Here is a 25516-nt window from a genome sequence, read left to right as displayed (position 1 = left end):
TCAGACTTTTGCATTAATTCCCTCAAAGAACTGAACTCTTTGTTAACCATATTGTTTTCCCTTTTTGGAGTATTTACCAGTCTTACATTTACTCCATCCGACTTAACACTTTTATGTAATGCACATAAATCCCTCTCAATCAAATCCTGAAAGCGATCTAACGCAGGAGATCTGGATTGTATAGGATAAAAATCCTTATTAGATGTCTTAAATGAGACAGCAGAGTTAATGCATCCCTCGATCTCTTGCTGTGATCGCATTTCTTGGAGATAACAAACATGTGCCAATTCCTTAAAATCCATCGGATATTGCGATTCACACAATCCATCCACACTTGTTTCATGTGGGATGTCTAAATCAGAGTCATGTACTGTTTGAAAATGTTTTTTTTTTTTCAAACAAGAAATGCGATCAGAGCAGGAGATCGAGGGATGCATTAACTCTGCTGTCTCATTTAAGACATCTAATAAGGATTTTTATCCTATACAATGATACACGGTCTATTTATTTTTTGGACTTATGTTTAACTGGAGATAACATAAATTCTAGAGTTTCCACAACCATATATAGGAAAGAGACAGCTGGGATTACTATATTGTTGGCAACCTCATGCCATCCCTCGCATGTGACCCGTAATATACCTAAAGGGGAATTAGTGAGGGCAAGGCGCAATTGCTCCAGTACAGAAACCTACTTGCGAGAAGCAGAAGGTGTTGGCAATAGGTTATATAGGGCATATGCCGCACAATTGGTGCAGGGAGCAAAGGATTGGGCACTTTTCCTTAGATAAGGAGGCATTCGTTTTCCCCAGTAAAAAACAAACAAAGAAAAAGAAGGGAGCAGTACCCAAGTCCAATAATAAGTAGGTCACATTCACCACAAAATATAGTGAGGGAAATCAGGAGATCTGCAGGATAGTGAAACGCCATTTACCAGATTTAAACTTTGATAAAGAGTGGAGTAAAATAGTGGCTGCAGGGATCCGGCGTGCAGCTCGTAAAGCTCCGACTTGGGGCCAAATGATAAGTCCCAGTATGTTCTGTGACCGTTCTATGGCTAAACCTATTTGGCTTACCTGCAAAGGTAGCTATAGGTGTGGCTATGACAAGTGTATATGTTGTAACCATATGTCGGTGAGTGCAACCTTCAAATCTACAGCTAATGGCAGAAGTTATGACATTAAATCATATTTGAATTGCAATACTGAATTTGCTATATATTTGATTACATGCAAAATCTGCCAGCTACAATATGTAGGTTGCACAACAAATTTGATAAAAACCAGAGTGCGGAAGCATATATTTGATGTGCCTCATTACAAAACCCGCAATGTGTCTGCGGCTAGTTTGCATTGTGCTGCGGTTCATTGATGGAGACACTACATCACTTGTGGTTCAGGGAGTGCAGAGTAACTCCACCTGTTAGGGGGGCTGACCGCAGGAGAAAGCTTCTCAGTCGAGAAGCTTTCTGGATGTTTGAATTGGGAACTTGTTTCCCCAATGGTCTCAACAAAAAACATGATTTAATCCTACAATATTATTGATGTTCTTGCTGTTTGTGTAAATAAAAAAATAATGTTATATTGTGTTTTGGTGGAATATGTGTTTATATATACACTCACCTAAAGAATTATTAGGAACACCTGTTCTATTTCTCATTAATGCAATTATCTAGTCAACCAATCACATGGCAGTTGCTTCAATGCATTTAGGGGGGTGGTCCTGGTCAAGACAATCTCCTGAACTCCAAACTGAATGTCAGAATGGGAAAGAAAGGTGATTTAAGCAATTTTGAGCGTGGCATGGTTGTTGGTGCCAGACGGGCCGGTCTGAGTATTTCACAATCTGCTCAGTTACTGGGATTTTCACGCACAACCATTTCTAGGGTTTACAAAGAATGGTGTGAAAAGGGAAAAACATCCAGTATGCGGCAGTTCTGTGGGCAAAAATGCCTTGTGGATGCTAGAGGTCAGAGGAGAATAGGCCGACTGATTCAAGCTGATAGAAGAGCAACGTTGACTGAAATAACCACTCGTTACAACCGAGGTATGCAGCAAAGCATTTGTGAAGCCCCAACACGCACAACCTTGAGGCGGATGGGCTACAACAGCAGAAGACCCCACCGGGTACCACTCATCTCCACTACAAATAGGAAAAAGAGGCTACAATTTGCACAAGCTCACCAAAATTGGACTGCTGAAGACTGGAAAAATGTTGCCTGGTCTGATGAGTCTCGATTTCTGTTGAGACATTCAAATGGTAGAGTCCGAATTTGGCGTAAACAGAATGAGAACATGTATCCATCCTCTGATGGCTACTTCCAGCAGGATAATGCACCATGTCACAAAGCTCAAATCATTTCAAATTGGTTTCTTGAACATGACAATGAGTTCACTGTACTAAAATGGCCCCCACAGTCACCAAATCTCAACCCAATAGAGCATCTTTGGGATGTGGTGGAACGGGAGCTTAGTGCCCTGGATGTGCATCCCTCAAATCTCCATCAACTGCAAGATGCTATCCTATCAATATGGGCCAACATTTCTAAAGAATGCTATCAGCACCTTGTTGAATCAATGCCACGTAGAATTAAGGCAGTTCTGAAGGCAAAAGGGGGCCCAACACCGTATTAGTATGGTGTTCCTAATAATTCTTTAGGTGAGTATATATATATATATATATATATATATATAAATATGTTTTCTTTCTCTTTTTCCGGTATACAATGTGTTACATTCTATGGGAAGTTAATTCCAGGTTTTATAAATTACCCTACAACGAGGATCACATGACACTAAAGTCCTTTTGGATAGGTGTGATGGGGATACATAAGGAGTTAGGGGAAGTGGAATTGATGTCATGAGTAAGGACCGGGATTGTGTGGTCCCAAATGTGTAGACCATGTACCTTGTCTTGTCTTGGAAAGTTTTCACTGCATGAAATAAAGCTCTTCATTTTAGAAGCTTCCCTGGTCTCAGCCAGGGAACACTGTTAAGGTATAAACATACAGGTTTGGGTCCGCGCTGAATGTTCACAAGTAGAGATTGGTTCAAACACACCGTTTTTTCCGGAGGTTGTTTCCCTCGATCTTTAATTACAGCCCCCTCGATCTCTGAACCGACCAGCAACCGAAACAGGCATTGGCAGAACACTTAGAAAGTTAAAAGTAAGAATTAGTGAGCATATTAGAAATATTTCAAAAGGTGTGGAAACTCAGTGTTTCTGCACACTTCAAAAGAGGGCATCAAAAAAATCTGGTGGGTTTGAAATTTACGGGGTGGAATTAGTACACAAAAAATGCAGAGGGGGAGACCCGCTAAAACAGATAAATAAATAGGAGGCAGAGTGGATTTATAACATGGGTACATTTAAGTCTACAGGTTTAACTATTGAATGGGATATAAAATCTGTATGTATGATATGATATTACAATATCCCTAGAGTAATGATGTATCGAAGGATGCTAAACAAATAGTGGATGGAATATCTCTTTCTTATACCTCCTCTATGTGACTATGTTCGAAAAAATGCACCCAGAGTCCATAATGATTATGGTATAAGAAAGAGTTATAAAAGGAATATGAAATAAATTACGTCGATGAAGTAGGTGTCACAGTCTTTACCTCTGGCTGTGACCTTCTGTCTATGCTCTTGCTGCAGCTCAGTTTCTGTGTGCTATCTGTGGTTCTGTATGGGTTAACTCCCCTGTGTTCCTATTAGGAGTTAATCCTCTGTCTGCTCCATGGGTGTGGTCTCTCTGCTGCACCCATGGAACCTGTATATAAGGCTGAGGTTTCCTCAGTTCTGTGTCAGCTCTCCTGGTGTGTGTTGTCTTGTCCTGCTCTGCTCCTGGTTTGTACTCTTTCTCCCATGCTGCTGACCCATGGGATCCGTGTCTGTCTGTGCTCTGTGGGTTTCCCTACTTGTTCATTAACGTCGTCTGTCTGTTATCTGTTCTGCCTGTTATGTTTTAGTTACTTTGTGTTTATTCTGATGTCTGTGTTCAGCAAGCCTTTGCAGCAGAGTGGCCTGACAAGGCCATGCAGTTTACTACTGGTGGAGCAAGTCCTTCTCTGCTCATTGCCACTCCTGCTCCCTTGCGTGAACTCCTGCTTGTATTATTAGTTGCCCTGTTTTGTATTCATATGTCTGTGTTCAGCAAGCCTTTGCAGCAGAGTGGCATGACAAGGCCATGCAGTTTACTACTGGTGGAGCAAGTCCTTCTCTGCTCATTGCCACTCCTGCTCCCTTGCATGAACTCCTGCTTGTGTTATTATTTGCCCTGTTTTGTATTTACCTGTATGTTATGTATGCCTATGTGCCGTCGGTACCTTCTGGTACCTGTTGTCCATTCGCTCCTGCTGTCACTGTCTAGGTCACGCTCCAGAGTGGACCCTGGCTACTTCCTGCGGCTAAGTCTAACCCTACCATCTAGGGCTCTAGTGAAAACCAGGAGTTGCTTAGTTACGCCCCCTGGAGTATTACTAGACAGTGGCGCAGTGGGGGTTTTCTCCCACTGTGCTGACGGTACATAGAGCTCATGTTTTATCTGTGCTGCTTTCCATGTTTCTGTTTGTGCAATAAACTCTTATGTGTCTGTACCTGATTTCCGTTTATTGCTTGACGACGCGGTGGTCTCTCCTGGGACCTCCAACTCGTGACAGTAGGGAGTTATGTAATAGGGCCCCCAGTAGTGCGGTATTTCGGGTTAAGGAGAAAGTCTTGTGGCAAGTTTGGTGCGGTAAAAAGTCTCTGCATCATAGGAAGAAGACCGCTCTATTAGATGGAATACGGTGCTCTTTCCATACAAAGTATAGTCTATTTGGTTTGAGTAGTACTCACCGGGGTAGCGATATTTTCTCTTTGTGTGTAGGGGAATAGAATATGAGTCATTTTATTCTCTTCTTTCTGCCTTTGTTTACGATGCCTACGCTTAGAATGAGTTAGGGAATTTGTTTCGGAATTAGCTGAAAGGATAGTTATATAGGATAGACATTTTGTGGATTGGCATGTAGGTATTTTATTTATGTAATTTTTAGGAATGTAATTTATGAATATTTTTTGCTATTTTAAATAATTTTACTGTTATTGATAGAATGTAAATGTTTTAATGTTATGTTCAGCAAAATAGAAAGTAAGTATTAAAATAAGAACCTTCTATAAGAAAGCAATACCCGATTAGCTTGGGGTTGGGAGGTTTGTGGTAAATCACGTGATTATTGTGATGGTGCAATAAATATTGCCCTAATGAAAACGAAACTATGACGACCCAGACGAAGCAGGAGCGAAACCCAGGTCGGGCAGGAGTACTGCATATTTTGTGCCTGATATTGAAAGAAATTTTTTTGTAAGTACAATAAATTATTACGAACATTTTGGTTTGCGGGTCTACTCTATGTCCATTTTCCATTTGAAGGGATAACACCTGTTCGGTCGGTTCAGAGATCGAGGGGGCTGTAATTGAAGATCGAGAGAAACAACCTCCGGAAAAAAACTGTTTTTGAACCAATTTCTACTTGTGAACATCCAGCGCTGACCCAAACCTGTATGTTTATGCTTTTATAATATAGGGAGAGTTGACCTACTCTCTCCTTTTGGAACTGCAGCTTGAGTAGTACTAGGAATAACACACAAAAATTTCTTGTGTTTTAAAACACTGTTAAGGTGCCTTCACATGTGGCAGATTTTGTGGCAGAAAATTCTGTAACTGAAAATCAGTTCCATTCACCTTAAAAGGGCTCATTCAGTGGGCTGTATGTTCGGGTCCGCATCCGTCCCTTAATTTAGCAGAACAGGTGTGGACCCATTCATTGCAACATGGCCGCAAAAGATGCGGACAGCACACTGTGAGCTGTCCGCATCCGTAATTCCGTCCCGCGGACCCTCAAATAATATGGCACATGTCCTATTCTTGTCCGCTTTTGAGGACAAGATTAGGCATTTCTATATAGTGCTGTCCCTGTGTGTTCCGCAAAATGCGGAACGCACAAGGCTGGTATTCACTTATGGCTGGTATGCACTTACGGCAGTCTGAAAGAGCCCTTAATGGGGCTTGCAGAAATACATGTGGTTGCTGCCCGAATGCAAATGAATTATCAGTCACAGAATTTTCTGCCACAAAATCTGCTACAAGTGAAAGCAACCTAAGGGGTGAGGACCTTTGTGCCGCAATCTGCGCCAGAAATACACCTAATTTAGGCGTATTTCTGTTTAATATATGACCCCTAAAAATGCACCTGGATTTCTCTTAAGATCAGCTCTGTATTTTTCAGTTTCAAAACTATGCTGTGTGAACATAGTCTGAGGCCCCAGGTTACATAGCTGATCAGCACACTTAGGGCTTATTCACACGACTGTAGGCCATCCATGCCCGTACTGCAGACCGCAAACGGCGGGTCCAAAATATACGGGCACCGGCCGTGTGAATCCCATATCACGGATGCAGACCCATTGACTTGAATGGGTCTTCACTCCGCAAGATATGGCGTGGTGCAGAGTGGAGGAACGGATTAAAAGCACTACAAATAGATTCCGTGGGCTTATAGGTCCATGCCTCTGCACTACAAAAGATAGGACATGTCCTATCTTTTCATCTATATTGTGGATTACTGACCCATTTAAGTCAATGGGTCCACGCCGCAATACGAGAATCACACATTCCCTCTGAATTGTAAAAGTGCTGCAAAATATCTTAGTGCTGTATAAAAATTATTATAATTGCTGTAATTACCTGAGTTATGCAAGTATGATACATCACAAAGTTATTCTTATATAGCAAACCCCAAGATATGAGATAACATAATGAACACTAATTCAATATGATTTTCCCTAACAGGCAGGCTTTATGGAGATTTAACCTAAAGTTAATGCACCCAGAAAGGACTGCAAATACAGGCTAACTTAAAACCAGCCAGAAGATTGTGATCGGTTAGGCCGGGTTTACCACTTTGTTTTTCTTTCTTCTGATCTGTCAGGAGAACAGAAAAAAATAAAAAACAAATGGATTCTTTATTCTGAGCATCCGTTGTGCTAATTTTGCATCTGTTTTTGTCAGTTCTGTCAGAGATCCATTATTTTAGATGGGGGAAAAATTCCTGCATGCACTTTTTCTCCTGTACGCTGAACTCTTTATCAGGTAGACACTGTGCAGTGCTGCTTGTTTTAATTGACGTGGCAATGGTCATGCCCACGCAGGATATGCAATAAACCCTGTACTAACATAGCTCTGTTGGTGTGCCCTAAAGGCTATGTACACCTTTAGTTACAATTTTTTTTATTATTACAGCTAAAAATAATTTTTTCAATGGGTCTTTATTAAAAATGATGAACCGTTTTACCTGCACAGCGTTGAGTTTATCTAATAGTAATATCTGTATTTTTTCTCTGCTCTGTCAGGCAGGGAGCTTAGGGCAGGCATGGGGTTCCCTCAGGCTCTCCAGATCCGGTTATTAAAATTACAGCGGCAGCTGGAGATGAGCACTTCCATTCCATAGTTTAGTTCCTTATCCTTAGGCTTTTTAAAAGTTGGGTGGTATGTGTGTGTAGTGTATTTATGTATGTGTACCACGTATATGGTGTACTAGCTGAAGGACCCGGCTTTGCTCGGGTATATTTCATCTATTTCATTTAATGTTTGTGTGTGTCGTTAAAAGATAGACAGTATCCCCCCATAACAGTGACATCTACAGTACCCCACCACCTTAACAGTGACCTCTACAGCCCCCCACCCCTTAACACTGACCCCTCCACAGAGCCCCGTCTCCTTAAAATGGGACCTCCACAGCAGCCCACCCCCTTCACTTTGACCTTTACAGCAGCCGGCCCCTTTAACAGTGAGTTTCACAGCACACCACCCCCTTGACAATGGCCTCCACAGGGGCCCGCCCCCTTAACAGTGGCCTTTATAGCAATCTGACCCTTAACACTGGCCTCCATAGCGGACCATCCCCTTAACTGTGACCGCCACAGCAGCCTACCCCTAGGTAGTCCGGTTTTTAGATTTCCTGTCCTCCGTCTGGCGCAGGGCCTGGACAGACACAGGGATGTCCTTTTGAACAGCTCACGCTAAGACAGCAGCACTGTGCTGTCTGAGCGTGAGCTGCAGGGAGAAAGTCACCCTCCCTCCAACCCCTGCAGCTGACAGAAGTTTATTTTTAACTTCATTTTTTCAATCCCTGTCAGCTGAGGAGTGGGGGGCCGTGCCCTAAACGGATCGGGCGTGTGTCCTTTTGAACAGCCCACTCTCAGACAGCAGCACTGGGTTCTCTGAGTGTGAGCTGCAGGGAGAAAGTCACAGTCCCTCCCGCCTCTGCAGCTGACAGAAGTTGATTTTTAACTTAATTTTTTCAATCCCTGTCGGCTGAGGAGTGGAAGGGGGTGTAGCCTAACCGGATCGAGGGCGTGGCTTAGCTGGACCTAGAACTTGATTTTTTACTTAATTTTTTCAATCCGTCGGCTGAGGAGTGGGATGGGTGTGGCCTAACCAGATCGAAGGTGTGGCTTAGTGGGACCTGGGGGTGGGGTTTTAAATCCATCTTTTCAGGGGGGCCTGAATGGCCACCCTACCTGCCCCCTGAACTGTGACCTCCACAGCACTCTGATGCCTTAACAGTGTCATCCACAGCTATTAAACCATGGCTTTACTTCAATAGCGATTATCCTGGCGACAGATTTCCTTTAAAGCTCACCTACAGCAGTGAAGAAAAATGGCTGGGTTATGGAAACCTGGGGTAAAACTGTGTATGTGGAGGCTAACAGCCTGCAAGATTCTATTGGCTGATAAGGGTCATGTGACCAAGCTTCTATTGGCTAATGCATTTTTTGGGAATATCTCAGGAATGGTACGTCCTAGAGAGCTGAGACCTGGTCTAAAACCTTCCCGGATACCTGATGTACCTGTGTGCCAAACTTCGTGATTGTAAATGCGATGGTGCGGATTCCTTTAGCGGATATACATACACACATACACTCAGCTTTATATATTAGATTTATGTGTGTTGCATATATATGGTATATGTAAACATGTTGTCACGGGGTTCCGAAGGTGCACTCGGTCCCCCATTGCCCGCAGAACTGTTGCTTAGCTTTTGGAATGAGGTTCTGTGTTTGACCTCATTTCCAGGGCGGCTTTACTAGCTGGGTGGCTCCCTGCTCCTAGTCTGCCTTGAGCGCCGAGCTGATCACTCGGTGCTCGACTGGTTGGTCTGTCGGTCATGTGACGCTGGCCACGTCACATGACCCTCACTCCCCACTATAAATACAGACAGCCTGCTGGCTACAGGTTGCCTGTTAATTTCTAGGTTCCTGGCTATTTGTTGGACTGCTGAATACTTACCTGATCCTGTTCCTGACCATCCTTTTGCCTGCTCCTCTTGTACTGCGCTTCCGTCCTGGTATTGTGACCTCGGCTCCCACCTGACTACTCTCTTAAGACTCCTCTTGTACTTCTCTGCTCTCCTGGTATTTATGACCCCGGCTTCTCCTGACAATTCTCTGCTTGCTCCATTTGTACTTTGCAGCTTTCCTGGTATTGACTCGGTCCGTTCACGTCCTGTTGTTTGTCTGTCTGTCATCCCTGCACTTACTCCAAGTTAGGGATTGCCGTCCAGTTGTCCCCCGTCATTAGGACTCGCGAGGCAAGTAGGCAGGGCCAGGGGTAAGGGTCGAGCGCAGTGGTCACTTCCCTTCCCCCTGTGTGTGTGTGTACGCGACCGTTACAGATTAACAGGCCAAATAACCACTGTATTATGAATCCTCTGGTGACCCTGACTGACCATGTCTCTAATCTGACGCAGAGGGTGCAGGAGTTAGGGGAAAAACTCAGTTCTTTTGAGTTAGGGCAAGGTTCTTCCACTCCTCAGGCCTCCAGTCCGCATTTTGAGCCCCAGATTAAGCTCCCAGAACCCTTTTCTAGGGACCGGAGGAAGTTTCTCTCTTTTAAGGAGAGTTGCAAACTTTACTTCCGTTTGCGCCCCGTGTCCTCTGGCCCCGAGAGTCAACGCGTGGGCATTATCATTTCCCGACTACAGGGTGATCCCCAGGACTGGGTGTTCTCTTGACCTGCTGGCACCAGTTGTTTATATTCTGTGGAGAGGTTCTTTCAGGCCTTGGGTACCCTCTATGATGAACCAGACAGGGCTCTAGTAGCCGAGACGGCTCTAAAGGCACTGGTTCAGGGCAATTTACCAGCGGAGGATTATTGCACCCAATTCAGAAGGTGGTGTGTCCCCTCAGGATGGAACGGACCAGCCCTGAAGAGTCAGTTCAGGTCAGGTCTGTCTGATAAATTAAAGGATCTTCTGGTCAGTTATCAACTTCCAGAGACCTTAGAGGAGATGATGACCCTTGTTGTCCGACTTGACCGACGGGTTAGAGAGAGACGACAGGAACAACAGTTCTCTTCCCAGATGGTGGTCCAGCCAGAGGCCTATCCCAGAGACAATGCTGAGGTCTCCACCGAGGAACCCATGCAGGTTGGCATGACCCGAGGGAATCTTCGCCGCAGACGTGGAGAATGCCTTTACTGTGGAGATCCTGACCATTGGATCAACCAGTGTCCTAAGAAGGTCCTCTCTGTCAAGTCTCCTAAGACAAGGCAACCTAAAGACCAGGTACACCCTGAATTTTCTAAATGTAAGCTTTCGTTACCCATTACGATTTCTCTGGGAGTAGATAAATGGCCGGGTAAGGCCTTTATTGATTCTGGCTCAGCGGCTAGCTTTATTCACTCTGAGTATGCTGTAAGATTGAGTATTCCTATGTTTGCCTTACCAACTCCTATCCATGTCATGGCTATTGATGCTACTCCTCTTATTGGTGGTACAGTGAGCTTATGTACCTCGGAGATTTCTCTAACCGTGGGTGTGTGCCACTCAGAGATGTTCGCTTCTAGTCCTGGAGAACCTACCTGCTGAGGTGGTACTAGGGTTGCCTTGGCTCGGACTACATAACCCCACTATAGATTGGTCCAATGGGGAGTTGGTGAGATGGGGGCCTAAATGTGACTCGTGCTTGTCCGTGGTACAGGCTGGGGTCTCAGTAAAGTCTGATACTTTACCCTCTGTTGTTAAAGAATTTTCTGATGTATTCTCATCACCAACCCCGGAGGTTCTACCCCCCCATAGACCTTATGATTGTACCATAGAGTTAGTAGAGGGGGCCAAGTTTCCTAAAGGACGAATTTATAATCTTTCTATGCCCGAACGCAAAGCCATGGAAGATTATATTAAGGAGAGCCTTGGTAAAGGGCATATTAGACCTTCTGTCTCTCCTATCGTTAAGAAAAAAGATGGTGGTCTTAGGCCATGTATCGATTACCGGAGATTAAATAAAATCACTGTCCAGAATAGATACTCCCTCCCATTGATTCCGGATTTATTTAACCAGGTTCTGGGGGCAACCTGGTTTTCCAAAATTGACCTGAAAGGGGCATACAATCTAATCCGAATCAAGGAGGGAGACGAATGGAAGACGGCGTTCAATACTCCGGTAGGACACTTTGAATATCAAGTGATGCCTTTTGGACTCAGCAATGCCCCAGCTGTGTTCCAAAACTTCATGAATGACATTCTTAGGGAGTACTTAGGTAAATTTGTTATTGTCTATCTTGACGACATTTTGATATTCTCTCCTGATTTCGAATCCCATGTGTCTCATGTTAAACAAGTATTAGAGGTGTTGAGGGAGAATCAGCTACCCGCTAAACAAGAGAAATGTGTCTTTGGTGTACAGGAGATTCTGTTTCTAGGGCATGTTCTGACTCCTCACGCCTTCAAGATGGATCCTGGTAAGGTACTAGCAATTAAGGAATGGGTAAGACCTTCATCCTTAAAGGCCTTACAACGGTTCTTAGGTTTTGCCAATTACTATCGTAAATTTATTATGAATTTTTCCGTAATTGCTAAACCGTTGACCGACCTTACTAAGAAAGGGGCGGGTTTGGAGAATTGGTCTACTGAGGCCATTTCTTCATTTGAAAAATTAAAAGAGGCATTTAGTAGCGCTCCCATTCTGATCCAGCCTGATCAGGAGAGACCTTTTATTGTGGAGGTGGATGCGTCCGAGGACGGCGTAGGAGCAGTCCTTTCACAAGGTCCTGCTAGCCTCACTAATCTGAGACCATGTGCCTTCTTCTCCAGGAAATTCTCTCCCACGGAGAGAAACTACGACATAGGGAATAGGGAGCTGCTGGCCATTAAATGGGCATTTGAGGAGTGGAGGCATTTCCTGGAGGGGGCAAGACATTGTGTAACTGTTGTCACTGACCATAAAAACCTTATGTTTCTCGAGTCTGCTAAGAGGTTGAATCCCCGTCAAGCCAGATGGGCTCTGTTTTTTACTCGTTTTGATTTTTCCATCACGTTCAGGCCGGGAAGTAAAAATGTGAAGGCGGACGCATTATCTCGGAGCTTCCAGGCTTTTCAACCTACTGAGATTCCACCTGAATCCATCCTACCAGCAAAAATCTTCTTAGCAGCTCTTACCCAGGATATCTCGGCTCGCATTAGGTCTGAACAACATCTGGCACCGGTATCCACCCCAACAGATAAGTTGTTTGTTCCCGTACAATTTCGTCTCCAGCTGTTGGGTGAGTGTCACGATTCTGCCTTTTGTGGACATCCGGGTGTTGAGGGCACTTGTCACGAGTTGGAGGTCCCAGGAGAGACCACCGCGTCGTCAAGCAATAAACGGAAATCAGGTACAGACACATAAGAGTTTATTGCACAAACAGAAACATGGAAAGCAGCACAGATAAAACATGAGCTCTATGTACCGTCAGCACAGTGGGAGAAAACCCCCACTGCGCCACTGTCTAGTAATACTCCAGAGGGGCGTAACTAAGCAACTCCTGGTTTTCACTAGAGCCCTAGATGGTAGGGTTAGACTTAGCCGCAGGAAGTTGCCAGGGTCCACTCTGGAGCGTGACCTAGACAGTGACAGCAGGAGCGAATGGACAACAGGTACCAGAAGGTACCGACGGCACATAGGCAAACATAACAGACAGGTAAATACAAAACAGGGCAAATAATAACACAAGCAGGAGTTCATGCAAGGGAGCAGGAGTGGCAATAAGCAGAGAAGGACTTGCTCCACCAGTAGTAAACTGCATGGCCTTGTCATGCCACTCTGCTGCAAAGGCTTGCTGAACACAGACATATGAATACAAAACAGGGCAACTAATATTACAAGCAGGAGTTAACACAAGGGAGCAGGAGTGGCAATGAGCAGAGAAGGACTTGCTCCACCAGTAGTAAACTGCATGGCCTTGTCATGCCACTCTGCTGCAAAGGCATCAGAATAAACACAAAGTGACTAAAACATAACAGGCAGAACAGATAACAGACAGACGACGTTAATGAACAAGTAGGGAAACCCACAGAGCACAGACAGACAGACACGGATCCCATGGGTCAGCAGCATGGGAGAGAGAGTACAAACCAGGAGAGCTGACCCAGAACTGAGGAAACCTCAGCCTTATATACAGGTTCCATGGGTGCAGCAGAGAGACCACACCCATGGAGCAGACAGAGGATTAACTCCTAATAGGAACACAGGGAAGTTAACCCATACAGAACCACAAATAGCACACAGAAACAAAACTTCAGCGAGGAGCGCCGAACGAGCAAGGACAGAAGGTCACAGCCAGAGATAGTGGCTGTGACAGCACTAAGGATCTGGTTTCTAGATCTTATTGGTGGCCCACTCTAACTAGGGATGTCAAGTCCTACGTGTCAGCCTGTGAGGTTTGTGCCAGGTCCAAGACACCTAGTACTCGCCCTGCTGGTAACCTACGACCCCTACCCATTCCCAGTAGACCCTGGTCCCATATCTCGATGGACTTTATAACTGACCTACCGCTGGCGGAGGGTAAGACTGTGGTTTGGGTAGTGGTCGATAGGTTTAGCAAGATGGTTCATTTCATTCCCCTGTCTAAACTTCCGAATGCTAAAACCCTGGCATCTATTTTTGTGAGAGAAATTGTTCGTTTACATGGCATCCCGGAAAATATTGTTTCTGACAGGGGTGTGCAGTTTGGGCCCGGGTTCAATCGAACCTAGAAAAGGCTCAATGTTCTCAAAAACTCAAGGCCGATAGGAGACGTTCAAGGGGGGTAAACTTTCAGGTTGGGGATAAAGTATGGTTGTCCTCCAAGAATCTATCTCTCAAGGTAACTTCTAAAAAATTTGCTCCTCGTTTTATTGGACCATATAAGATCACGGAAGTGATTAACCCAGTATCTTTTAGGTTGGAGCTGCCTGAGTCATTCCACATTCATAATGTGTTCCATAAATCTCTGCTTAAAAAATATTTTGAACCGGTAGTACCATCAAAAGCCTCGCCTCCGCCGGTTCTTGTTAATGATGCTGTCGAGTATGTGGTGTCTAAAATAGTGGATGTCAGGAAGGTGCGTAATTCCTTGCAGTACCTGATTCACTGGAAGGGGTATGGACCTGAAGAGAGATCTTGGGTACCTGCCAGGGAGGTTCATGCTCCTAGACTTGTTCGTAAATTTCATTTAGAACACCCTGAAAAGCCATCGCCTGAAGTCTTGGGTCCGGTGGCCCCTCGTAAAAGGGGGGGTACTGTCACGGGGTTCCGAAGGTGCACTCGGTCCCCCATTGCCCGCAGAACTGTTGCTTAGCTTTTGGAATGAGGTTCTGTGTTTGACCTCATTCCCAGGGCGGCTTTACTAGCTGGGTGGCTCCCTGCTCCTAGTCTGCCTTGAGCGCCGAGCTGATCACTCGGTGCTCGACTGGTTGGTCTGTCGGTCATGTGACGCTGGCCACGTCACATGACCCTCACTCCCCACTATAAATACAGGCAGCCTGCTGGCTACAGGTTGCCTGTTAATTTCTAGGTTCCTGGCTATTTGTTGGACTGCTGAATACTTACCTGATCCTGTTCCTGACCATCCTTTTGCCTGCTCCTCTTGTACTGCGCTTCCGTCCTGGTATTGTGACCTCGGCTCCCACCTGACTACTCTCTTAGGACTCCTCTTGTACTTCTCTGCTCTCCTGGTATTTATGACCCCGGCTTCTCCTGACAATTCTCTGCTTTCTCCATTTGTACTTTGCAGCTTTCCTGGTATTGACTCGGTCCGTTCACGTCCTGTTGTTTGTCTGTCTGTCATCCCTGCACTTACTCCAAGTTAGGGATTTCCGTCCAGTTGTCCCCTGTCATTAGGACTCGCGAGGCAAGTAGGCAGGGCCAGGGTTAAGGGTGGAGTGCAGTGGTCACTTCCCTTCCCCCTGTGTGTGTGTGTACGCGACCGTTACACATGTGTTGTGACGCTGCGTGTCCGCTGCTGAGTAGGGAACCTGTTAAAATTTTTAATCCGACCCCTGGCTTAGGGGCTCCTTATCTCTGCTCTTTAACATTATAAACACTCATTAGAGCTCAATCCTTATCTTACTAAATGTGGCTTAAACAAGTGTTATGACCTTTTAGTAATTTAGAGATAAGGGTTATTAGATGACCGGCACAAAGTGAAAGTACCAGTCACACAGCTAGAAAAACTGTTAACCTTTTGTGACAGAACGGCTCAATATTTTTAATAAAGACCAACTCAAAAAATTATTTTTAGCCCAAAATGAGTAACATGCAATCATAAAAAAACTTGTAATGTGGGTTCCATTAAAGAAAAAACCTATTGAAACACCAGGTTGAGTGCTCATTACAGCTGGGTGAGGGTAGCAGAGTAGATTTTAATACCTGCCATTACAAGTCATGTATCTTTATCATATATATGTATCCATTCTGAAGCTGCACATGCTCCTTCTAATGATATCATTATCTATATATTACTGAATACTGAATGCTGTCCAATTAAATTTCAAAAAGCTTATTATCAGTTATTAACCAGTTGCATGGAATAATATGATCAATCAATGACCAATAATTGAAAACAGCCCACATTTATCTCAAGTTTATCTCAGGTCCATGCTCTTATATTGCTCACCCTATCATAACTGTATTTGTACTATGATGCTAAATGCAGATGTTGTGGATTAGGGTTTTGGCCTTGGGGGCTGAATCTTGTTGGCTTGTAAGGAAATGCACAATTCTCGTATTTTCTGGTGCCTACTATTTCTAGGAATTCTGATGTCTAGAATGGGAGAACACTGTTTCCTCTATTATGGTCAGTGGCATTTGACAAAAGATGTACTGAATACACAAGGTCTCCTCCTTAAAAGTTAATGAGGGACACAGAATAAATTCGAGTGGTCGATGCTCCAAGTAAATCAAGTGGATCTAACATTGTTATCTGGTATCTGGAAACCCTTTTAGGAAATTTTTACCTCCTACTGGAAAAATGTTTAATACATTATGCTTATTTCTAACTATGCATCTTTTCTCTACTTCTGAAACCTACAGTTGGTTTATGACCTAAGTAATTATATCAATGACAGAATATCTCATTTTGAAAGGCTTTTACCTGACCTGTGTGGGTGCTATGGGTCTTTAGATATCGGTAGTTTGCTTCAAATCTCACCTTTTTCAGTTCCTCTTGCACACACGTGGAATTGTCTTCTGATGAAATATTTTCCGTGTTCAGTCTAGGCTCTGGCTCATGCTCGTCTCCGGATGAAGTTTCTCTGTCGCTCATCTTTGCTGTTAATTCAGTTAATCTGGTTTTTAGTTTTTGCTCAATGCTATCACTTTTCGTTCTGTGATGCTGATCTCCACTGCTCATCCCAGTTTCTGATAAGTCACTACAGCTCTGTAGACAAGAAACAAAATAGATGATATGCTGTCATTAACATTCCCTTTATATACTCATGAATAACACATAAAGTCACAAGCAATCTGTACAGAATCTACTGCAGTGACTTATATGGAAATGTGTATGTAGGTCCAGTCATCCATATGGAAACGTCTAAAACCTGAACACTGTTCCTATAAAGCTTTATACTGGTTTTAAAGGGGCTATATGGTTTAGAAAACCCATTTCAAAATGACCAGATAAATCAGTTAGGCTTCATACGCATGACCATGTCTGTATTTCAGTCTGAAAAAAATGGATCCACAAAATACCTCCCGCATGCATTTACTATTTTTCTCGCTCCCATCAATAGAAAGGGCTATTCTCATCCACGATACACACAAGAAGAGCACATGTTCTATCATTTGTGGAACGTGCACATGGATTAGCCAAAATATGGATGTTTGCATGGCCCCATAGAAATGAATAGGTCAGTGTGCTATCCGCAAAAAATGTAGACGGCACATGGGTGAAAATATGGTCGTGTACATGAGGCCTAAATAGTAGATCCCTTGTTCTCAGCTCTCATCTATTAGCCAAAGCAGAGAGTGCCTATAGAAGGTGTCCCTTGCCACTGAGGATGAGGCATGGCCACGTAGTACACAAAGTCTCATTGATTTCAAGGTTAACTATATGATGCTTAATTTCCCCAGTGGTGGTGCTGCGGGAGAATTCTCCATGTCAACCACAGTTTTCTCATAATAGTGTTGAATAGCCCTATACAGTGCCTGCCTTAGAGCTTCCATATACTGCTTGTCACAGAGCCCAAACCCATACACTGCCAGCTTCTTAGCCAGACACTTAGCATTCCACATTCCCAGTACCCTTATACATTGTCATCCAAAAAGCCCCATTACAGTATCTGGTACAGAACCCTGTACAGTGGGGAAAACAAAACTCCAATGGCTGTTAGTGCTTCACAAAGATCTAAGCACAAAGCAACTGTACAATGCCAGCCAAAGAGCTGAATAATATGACAACTAATTCCACCGCCATGCTCCCTTGCTGCTTTGCTTCTTTATTAGATAGAAGTTACCTGTGAGGGTCAGTTAGGCTGTGCATTTGTCTTCCAGAAGTAGTGAAAAGTATAGTAGTGGACCTTGGCCTAACCAAAACTATCCAACTGATTCTATTATGACATTTACTGCCAGACATTGGCAGAGGAAATGAAAATTTCTGCGAATATAGACTCCATCAACATAACATACTGTACATTCAAAAAGTCTTCAGACCTTTCACTTTTTTCACATTTTGTTATGTTGTGGCATTATGCTAAAATAAAGAAAAAAGTTCAAGTTTTTCCCATTATTCTGCACCCAATACCCCATAATGAGAAAGTGAAAACAGAATGTTCAAAATCTTTGCTAATTTATTGAAAAGGAAAGGCTAAAATCTTGCATTGACATAAGTATTCAGTCCCTTTACTCAGAACTTAGTCGAAACCACATTTGGCAGTGATTACAGCCTCCAGTATGATGCCACAAGGTCTGCACATTTAGATTTAGAGATTTTCAACCATTCTTCTCTGTAGATCCTTTCAAGCTGTGTCAAGTTAAATGGGGACCTTCAATGAACAGATATTTTCCGATTGAGTTCAAGTCAGAGCTCTGGCTGGAATACTCCGGACATTCAGAGTTGCCCCTAAACAACTCCTGTGTTATATTGGCTGTGTGCTTAGGGTCATTGTCCTGAGGTCACGTTCTGAGGTCTAGAACACACTGGATAATACCTCTGTACTTTGTTCCATTCAGCTTTCCCTCAACTGTGATAAGTTTCTTTGTCTCAGCCACTGAAAAACTCCCCCACAGTATGATGCTGCCACCACCAACAAGCTTCACTATAGAGATTGTATTGGTCAAGTGTAGAGCACCGCCTATTTTTCTCCAGACATGACCCTTAGAATTGAGACCAAAAAGTTCAATCTTGGTTTCATCAGACCAGAGAAGCTTGTTTCTCACAACCTGAAAGTCCTTTAGGTGCTTTTTTGCAAAGCTTACTTGTTTCTTTTACTGAGGAGAGGCTTCCTTCTGGCCACTCTGCCATAAAGCCCAGATTGGAGGAATGCTGCCATGATGGTTGACCTGAAGTTTCTCCTATCTACACACAGGATCTTTGGAGCTCAACCAGAGTGACTACTGGGTTCTAGATCACCTTTCTTGCCAAGGCCTTTTTCACCCGATTACTTGGTAGGCTGGCCAGGTCTAGGAAAAGTCTTGGTTGTTCCAAACTTCTTCCATTAAAAAATTATGGAGGCCACTGTCCTCTTGGGATCTTTCAGTGCAGCATAAACTTTTTCGCACCGTCTCCATATCTGTGCCTCCACACAATCCTGTCTCTGAGATTAAGGCTACATGCACACAACTGCATGTGTTTTGGGGTCCGCAAATTGCGGATCCGCAAAATAAAACGGATGACATCCGTGTGACATCCAGTGTACTTTTTCCGTAGATGGTATCTGCTGCGGACAGTGACAATGTTAATGGCCCTGGAAATGTTGCCATTTAGGCTTGTGGACACTGAGGCCTTCCACAGCCTGATGTCGGCGGCCGTCCCGCATTATGCAGTCCCCAGCCGCCACTATTTTTCAAGGTGTGCCGTGCCCGCCTTACACCAACATGTGTCCTGTAACATCACACATGCCCTGACCAATACAGTTACTGGGAAGGTCCACTTAACCACGGACACATGGACAAGTGCATTCGGCCAGGGATGCTACATTTCCTGACGGCACACTGGATAAACGTTGTGGAGGCCGGGAGCGAGTCGTACCCTTGGATGGCACAGGTGCTACCGACGCCAAGGATTGCGGGCCCTACTTCCATCAGAGTTTACGCCAGCACCTGTTTGTGGCTCTAACTCCCACTTCTCCTCCTCCGCCTCCTCCTGCACTTCCACCTCCGAATTATCCGTGTGCAGCACCAGTCAGCCATCAGTCGGTAGCTGGAAGCAGTGTACCACTGCAGTGGGGAAGCGGCAACAGGCTGTGCTGAAGCTGATATGCTTAGGGGACAAACAGCACAACGCCGCAGAGCTGTGGCAGGGGATAAGAGACCAGACTGAGCTGTGGCTCTCGCCACTCAACCTACAACCAGGCATGGTTGTGTGTGATAATGGCAGTAACTTTGTGGCGGCTTTGGAGCTTGGCAAGCTCACACACATCCCATGCCTAGCCCACGTCTTAAACTTAGCAGTTCAGCGGTTTCTCAAAACCTACCACAATTTGCCTAAGCTACTAGTGAAGGTGCACCCGGTCTGTCAACGCTGCGGTAGCGCTGGAAATTGCCAGCTCACCGGCTGTTGTGCGATGTGAGCATGCGCTGGAACTCAACGTTCCACATGTTGGCCAGGCATTGTGAGCAGCAGAGGGCAGTAGTGTAATACCAGCTGCAACATGGTCGTCGCCTTTCCAGTGGGCATGGATGTCTGACCTCTGTGAGGTTTTAAGAAACTTTGAGGAATCAACACAGAAGGTGAGCGGCGATAGCACTATTATCAGCGTAACCATCCCACTTCTGTGTCTACTCAAATGCTCGCTGCTCACAATTAAGGACGACACTTTGTATGTGGAAGAGGTGGAAATGGGGGAAGACATTAAACAGGGTGATAGCCAGACCACCCTCAGTTTGTCTTCTCAGCGCGAATTGGACGATGAAGAGGAGGAGGAGGAGGAGGAGGATAGTACCCATGGAAGTTTAATTGTTCTGCGTGGGTGGGCAGAAGAGGAGGAAGAGGATGAGGAGATTGAGAGTCATCCTCCTGATGACGACAGCAAAGTTTTGCCTGTTGGTACTCTGGCACACTTGACTGACTTCATGTTAGGCTGCCTTTCCCGCGACCCGCGCGATATACCCATTATAGACAACACGGATTAGTGGTTGTTCACCCTTCTCCACCCCCGCTACAAAGAGAACTTCTCATCTCTCATTCCTCTGGTGGAGAGGATGAGCAAAACGGTGCAATACCAGAAGGTCCTTGTTGAAAAATTGCTCCAAAAATTTCCATCTGACAACGCTGGCGGCAGAGTTCATACTTCCTTGGGCAACTGAGGAGGGGAGACAAGGGGAACACACAGCAGTTCCAACAGAGGCAGGGCAACACTCTCTAAAGCCTGCAACAGTTTCATGACACCCTGCCAGCACCCTCACCCTGATGCGTGGCCTACGGTCACAAGGAGGGAAAAATTTTGGAGGATGGTGAAGGAGCACACAGCAGACCGTGTGAGTGTCCTCAATGATCCCTCAGGGCCTTACAACTACTGGGTGTCCAAGCTGGAGACGTAGCACGAACTGGCGCTCTACGCCTTGGAGGTGCTGGCCTGCCCTGCCGCCAGCGTTTTGTCTGAGCGGGTATTTAGTGCTGCTGGTGGATTTTTTACAGATTAGCGTATCCGCCTGTCAACTGAAAAAGCTGACAGGTTAACTCTTATCAAAATGAACAAGGCCTGGATTGACCATGACTTCTCGACTCCACCAGAGGAAAGCTGATGAACATAAAGGCACTTTAAATGTGTTGTTTATAATGTACTGAATACACTGTATTCCCATGCACCCCTTCCACCCAAAAAAATGGGTATATGGTTGCATCTTCCTTTTCTCATCCTCCTCCTCCTCTTCCATCATATCAACATGTTTATTCGTTGCATATAATGCCTTCGCATATATGCCCTCGCATATAATGTTTTACAGGGTCAGCCCACCTGCAGGCCCTCACCTACAATCTTTTACAGGGTCAGCTCACCTGCAGGCCCTCGCATATAATGTTTTACAGGATCAGCTCACCTGAAGGCCCTCGGGGTCAGCTCACCTGCAGGCCCTTGCATATAATTAGAGTTGAGCGAACACCTGGATGTTCGGGTTCGAGAAGTTCGGCCGAACTTCCCGGAAATGTTCGGGATCCGAACCCGACCCGAACTTCGTCCCGAACCCGAACCCCATTGAAGTCAATGGGGACCCAAACTTTTGGGCACTAAAAAGGCTGTAAAACAGCCCAGGAAAGAGCTAGAGGGCTGCAAAAGGCAGCAACATGTAGGTAAATCCCCTGCAAACAAATGTGGATAGGGAAATGAATTAAAATAAAAATAAAAAAAATATAAATTAACCAATATCAATTGGACAGAGGTCCCATAGCAGAGAATCTGGCTTCACGTCAGCAGAGAATCAGTCTCTTCATGCCATAGCAAAGAATCTGGCTTCATGTCAGCAGAGAATAAGTCTCTTCATGCCATAGCAGAGAATCTGGCTTCATGTCAGCACAGAATCAGTCTTCATGTCATAGCAGAGAATCAGGCTTCACGTCACCCACCACTGGAACAGGCCACTGTCACATATTAGGCCCCGGCACCCAGACAGAGGAGAGAGGTCCCGTAACAGAGAATCTGGCCTTATGTCAGCACAGAATCAGTCTTCATGTCATAGCAGAGAATCAGGCTTTACGTCACCCACCACTGGAACAGGCCACTGTCACATATTTAGGCCCAGGCAGAGGAGAGAGGTCCCGTAACAGAGAATCTGGCCTTATGTCAGCACAGAATCAGTCTTCATGTCATAGCAGAGAATCAGGCTTCACGTCACCCACCACTGGAACAGGCCACTGTCACATATTTAGGCCCAGGCACCCAGGCAGATGAGAGAGGTCCCGTAACAGAGAATCTGGCCTTATGTCAGCACAGAATCAGTCTTCATGTCATAGCAGAGAATCAGGCTTCACGTCACCCACCACTGGAACAGACCACTGTCACATATTTAGGCCCCGGCACCCAGACAGAGGAGAGAGGTCCCGTAACAGAGAATCTGGCCTTATGTCAGCACAGAATCAGTCTTCATGTCATAGCAGAGAATCAGGCTTCACGTCACCCACCACTGGAACAGGCCACTGTCACATATTTAGGCCCAGGCAGAGGAGAGAGGTCCCGTAACAGAGAATCTGGCCTTATGTCAGCACAGAATCACTCTTCATGTCATAGCAGAGAATCAGGCTTCACGTCACCCACCACTGGAACAGGCCACTGTCACATATTTTAGGCCCAGGCACCCAGGCAGATGAGAGAGGTCCCGTAACAGAGAATCTGGCCTTATGTCAGCACAGAATCAGTCTTCATGTCATAGCAGAGAATCAGGCTTCACGTCACCCACCACTGGAACAGACCACTGTCACATATTTAGGCCCCGGCACCCAGACAGAGGAGAGAGGTCCCGTAACGGAGAATCTGGCCTTATGTCAGCACAGAATCAGTCTTCATGTCATGTCAAGTTTTTCTGAATGACACTATCAGCACCTTGAATCTAAGATATCCTTTTTGGGATAGATTTCAAGTAGGCCTCATATAGCATAAACTACTTAGTTATTTTGAGAATGTCAAATTTGGGAATAGTTTTTCACCCCAGAACAAAAACTGTGCTTTTACGGTCACTACAAATAACTTGACCAGCTCAAACAGTACAGATTTGGTTGAATAGAAATGTGAGGCCTATTTTTTTTTGCGCTGTGTGACAGGTATACGTTTTATCACAGAATTAGACTTGTATCTGCACGGTAGCGTGTGTGTTAAGTTTTTCTGAATGACACTATCAGCACCTTGAATCTAAGATATCCTTTTTGGGATAGATTTCAAGTAGGCCTCATATAGCATAAACTACTGTGCTTTTACGGTCACTACAAATAACTTGACCAGCTAAGGCTACTTTCACACTAGCGTTCGGAGCGGATCCGTCTGATGTTTCATCAGACGGATCCGCTCCGATAATGCAGACGTTTGCATCTGTTCAGAACGGATCCGTCTGCATTGTAACTTAGAAAATTTTCTAAGTCAGAAAGTAGCCTGAGCGGATCCGTTCAGACTTTACATTGAAAGTCAATGGGGAACGGATCCACTTGAAGATTGAGCCATATAGTGTCATCTTCAAGCGGATCCGTCCCCATTGACTTCCATTATAAGTCTGGACGGATCCGCTCGCCTCCGCACGGCCAGGCGGACACCCGAACGCTGCAAGCAGCAGGCGGATGCATTCTCAGTGGATCCGCCTCCACTGAGAATGCATTAGGGCCAGACGGATGCGCTCGGGGGCCGCTCGTGAGGCCCCTTCAAACGGGAGCTCACGAGCGGACACCCGAACGCTCGTGTGAAAGTAGCCTAAAACAGTACAGATTTGGTTGGAATAGAAATGTCAGGTCTATTTTTTAGGCGCTGGGTGACAGGCTCAACTTGCCCCTGATGTAGTATATGGCCAAAAAAATAATCCACACTATTGATGGTTAAATGCACTTGGGTGACACAGGCTCAGCCTGCACCTGATGTAGTATATGGCCAAAAATTAACCACACTGTTGATGGTTAAATGCACTTGGGTGACACAGGCTCAGCCTGCACCTGATGTAGTATATGGCCAAAAAAATAACACACTGTTGAAGGTTAAATGCACTTGGGTGACACAGGCTCAGCCTGCAGCTGATGTAGTATATGGCCAAAAAATAACCACACTGTTGATGGTTAAATGCACTTCGGTGACACCGGCTCAGCCTGCAGCTGATGTAGGATATAGCAAAAAATAACCACACTATTGATGGTTAAAAGCACTTGGTGGTAGCTTGTGCTGGCGCACCACAAGCCACAAAATGGCTGCCAATCACCCCAGAAAAAAGTGATCTAAAAACGCTCTGGGCAGCCTAAAAAAAGTGAGCAAGTCGATATTAGCACTTCAATGATCCACAGCTGGAGATCGATCACAGAATGAAGTCTTTTGGAGGAGTTAATCTGCCTAATCTCGCCCTAACGTCGCAGCTGCAACCTCTCCCTATACTGATCATAGCAGAGTGACGTGCAGCGCTACGTGACCCAAGCTTATATAGAGGCTGGGTCACATGCTGCACTGGCCAATCACAGCCATGCCAATAGTAGGCATGGCTGTGATGGCCTCTTGGGGCAAGTAGTATGACGCTTGTTGATTGGCTGCTTTGCAGCCTTTCAAAAAGCGGCAAGAAAGCGCCGAACACCGAACCCAAACCCGGACTTTTACGAAAATGTTCGGGTTCGGGTCCGTGTCACGGACACCCCAAAATTCGGCACGAACCCGAACTATACAGTTCGGGTTCGCTCATCCCTACATATAATGTTTTACAGGGTGAGCTCACCAGCAAGCCCTCACCTACAATATTTTACAGGGTCAGCTCACCTGCAGGTCCTCGCATATAATGTTTTACAGGGTCAGCTCACCAGCAGGACATCAATCATAATTTTTCAAGGGTGTATGATGCCCTCCTTTATGTGTAATAAAGGGTGTATTGGAGTGCCTCTTCCTTGTAATTTTTGACAGCGCTTGCACTTTATATATAAGTAAGTATATAGGAAAGAATGTTTCATAACAATTTTTCCTCTAAAATCGATTTTATCTTCGGTTTGCTGCGTATTATTGTCAGTCTGTAAAAGTGTCGTACTACTCGGACAACATCGTTCCCAGCAGCGACCTAGTCCAACATGCATACAGACATCCTCCTTATGCTGTTCCTGAACCATTTCAGTGGTGTTTCCATCAATTTCTGACATTTTCCTATGAACCAGACACCTTCCCCTCTTCAGAGCAGGGGGTGCCTGGTTTAACCACCTCCGGACCGCCTAACGCAGGATTGCGTTCCGGAGGTGGCAGCGCTGCGCAGAGTCACGCATATACGCGTCATCTCGCGAGACGCGAGATTTCGCTCAAAGCCGGCCCGCGCATGCGCATCGCGGGCCGGCAAAATTAAAAGAAGTATTTCGTCACCAG

At 45.2% G+C, this 25516-nt stretch overlaps 1 protein-coding gene across 1 annotated transcript in view; it reads right to left on the bottom strand.

The window, feature by feature from the left end:
- LOC121002015 (myosin VIIA and Rab interacting protein) overlaps positions 1–25516 on the bottom strand; it is a 642833-nt gene that overhangs the window by 101995 nt on the left and 515322 nt on the right. The window contains exon 11 of the mRNA XM_040433314.1: positions 16492–16719. Within this exon, the coding sequence (XP_040289248.1) occupies positions 16492–16719 (228 nt within the window). The remainder of the gene's footprint in view (positions 1–16491; positions 16720–25516) is intronic.

Source organism: Bufo bufo, chromosome 5, assembly GCF_905171765.1.
Source record: "Bufo bufo chromosome 5, aBufBuf1.1, whole genome shotgun sequence".
Taxonomy (NCBI): Eukaryota; Metazoa; Chordata; class Amphibia; order Anura; family Bufonidae; genus Bufo; species Bufo bufo.
This window is presented reverse-complemented; position numbering and strand designations above follow the sequence as displayed.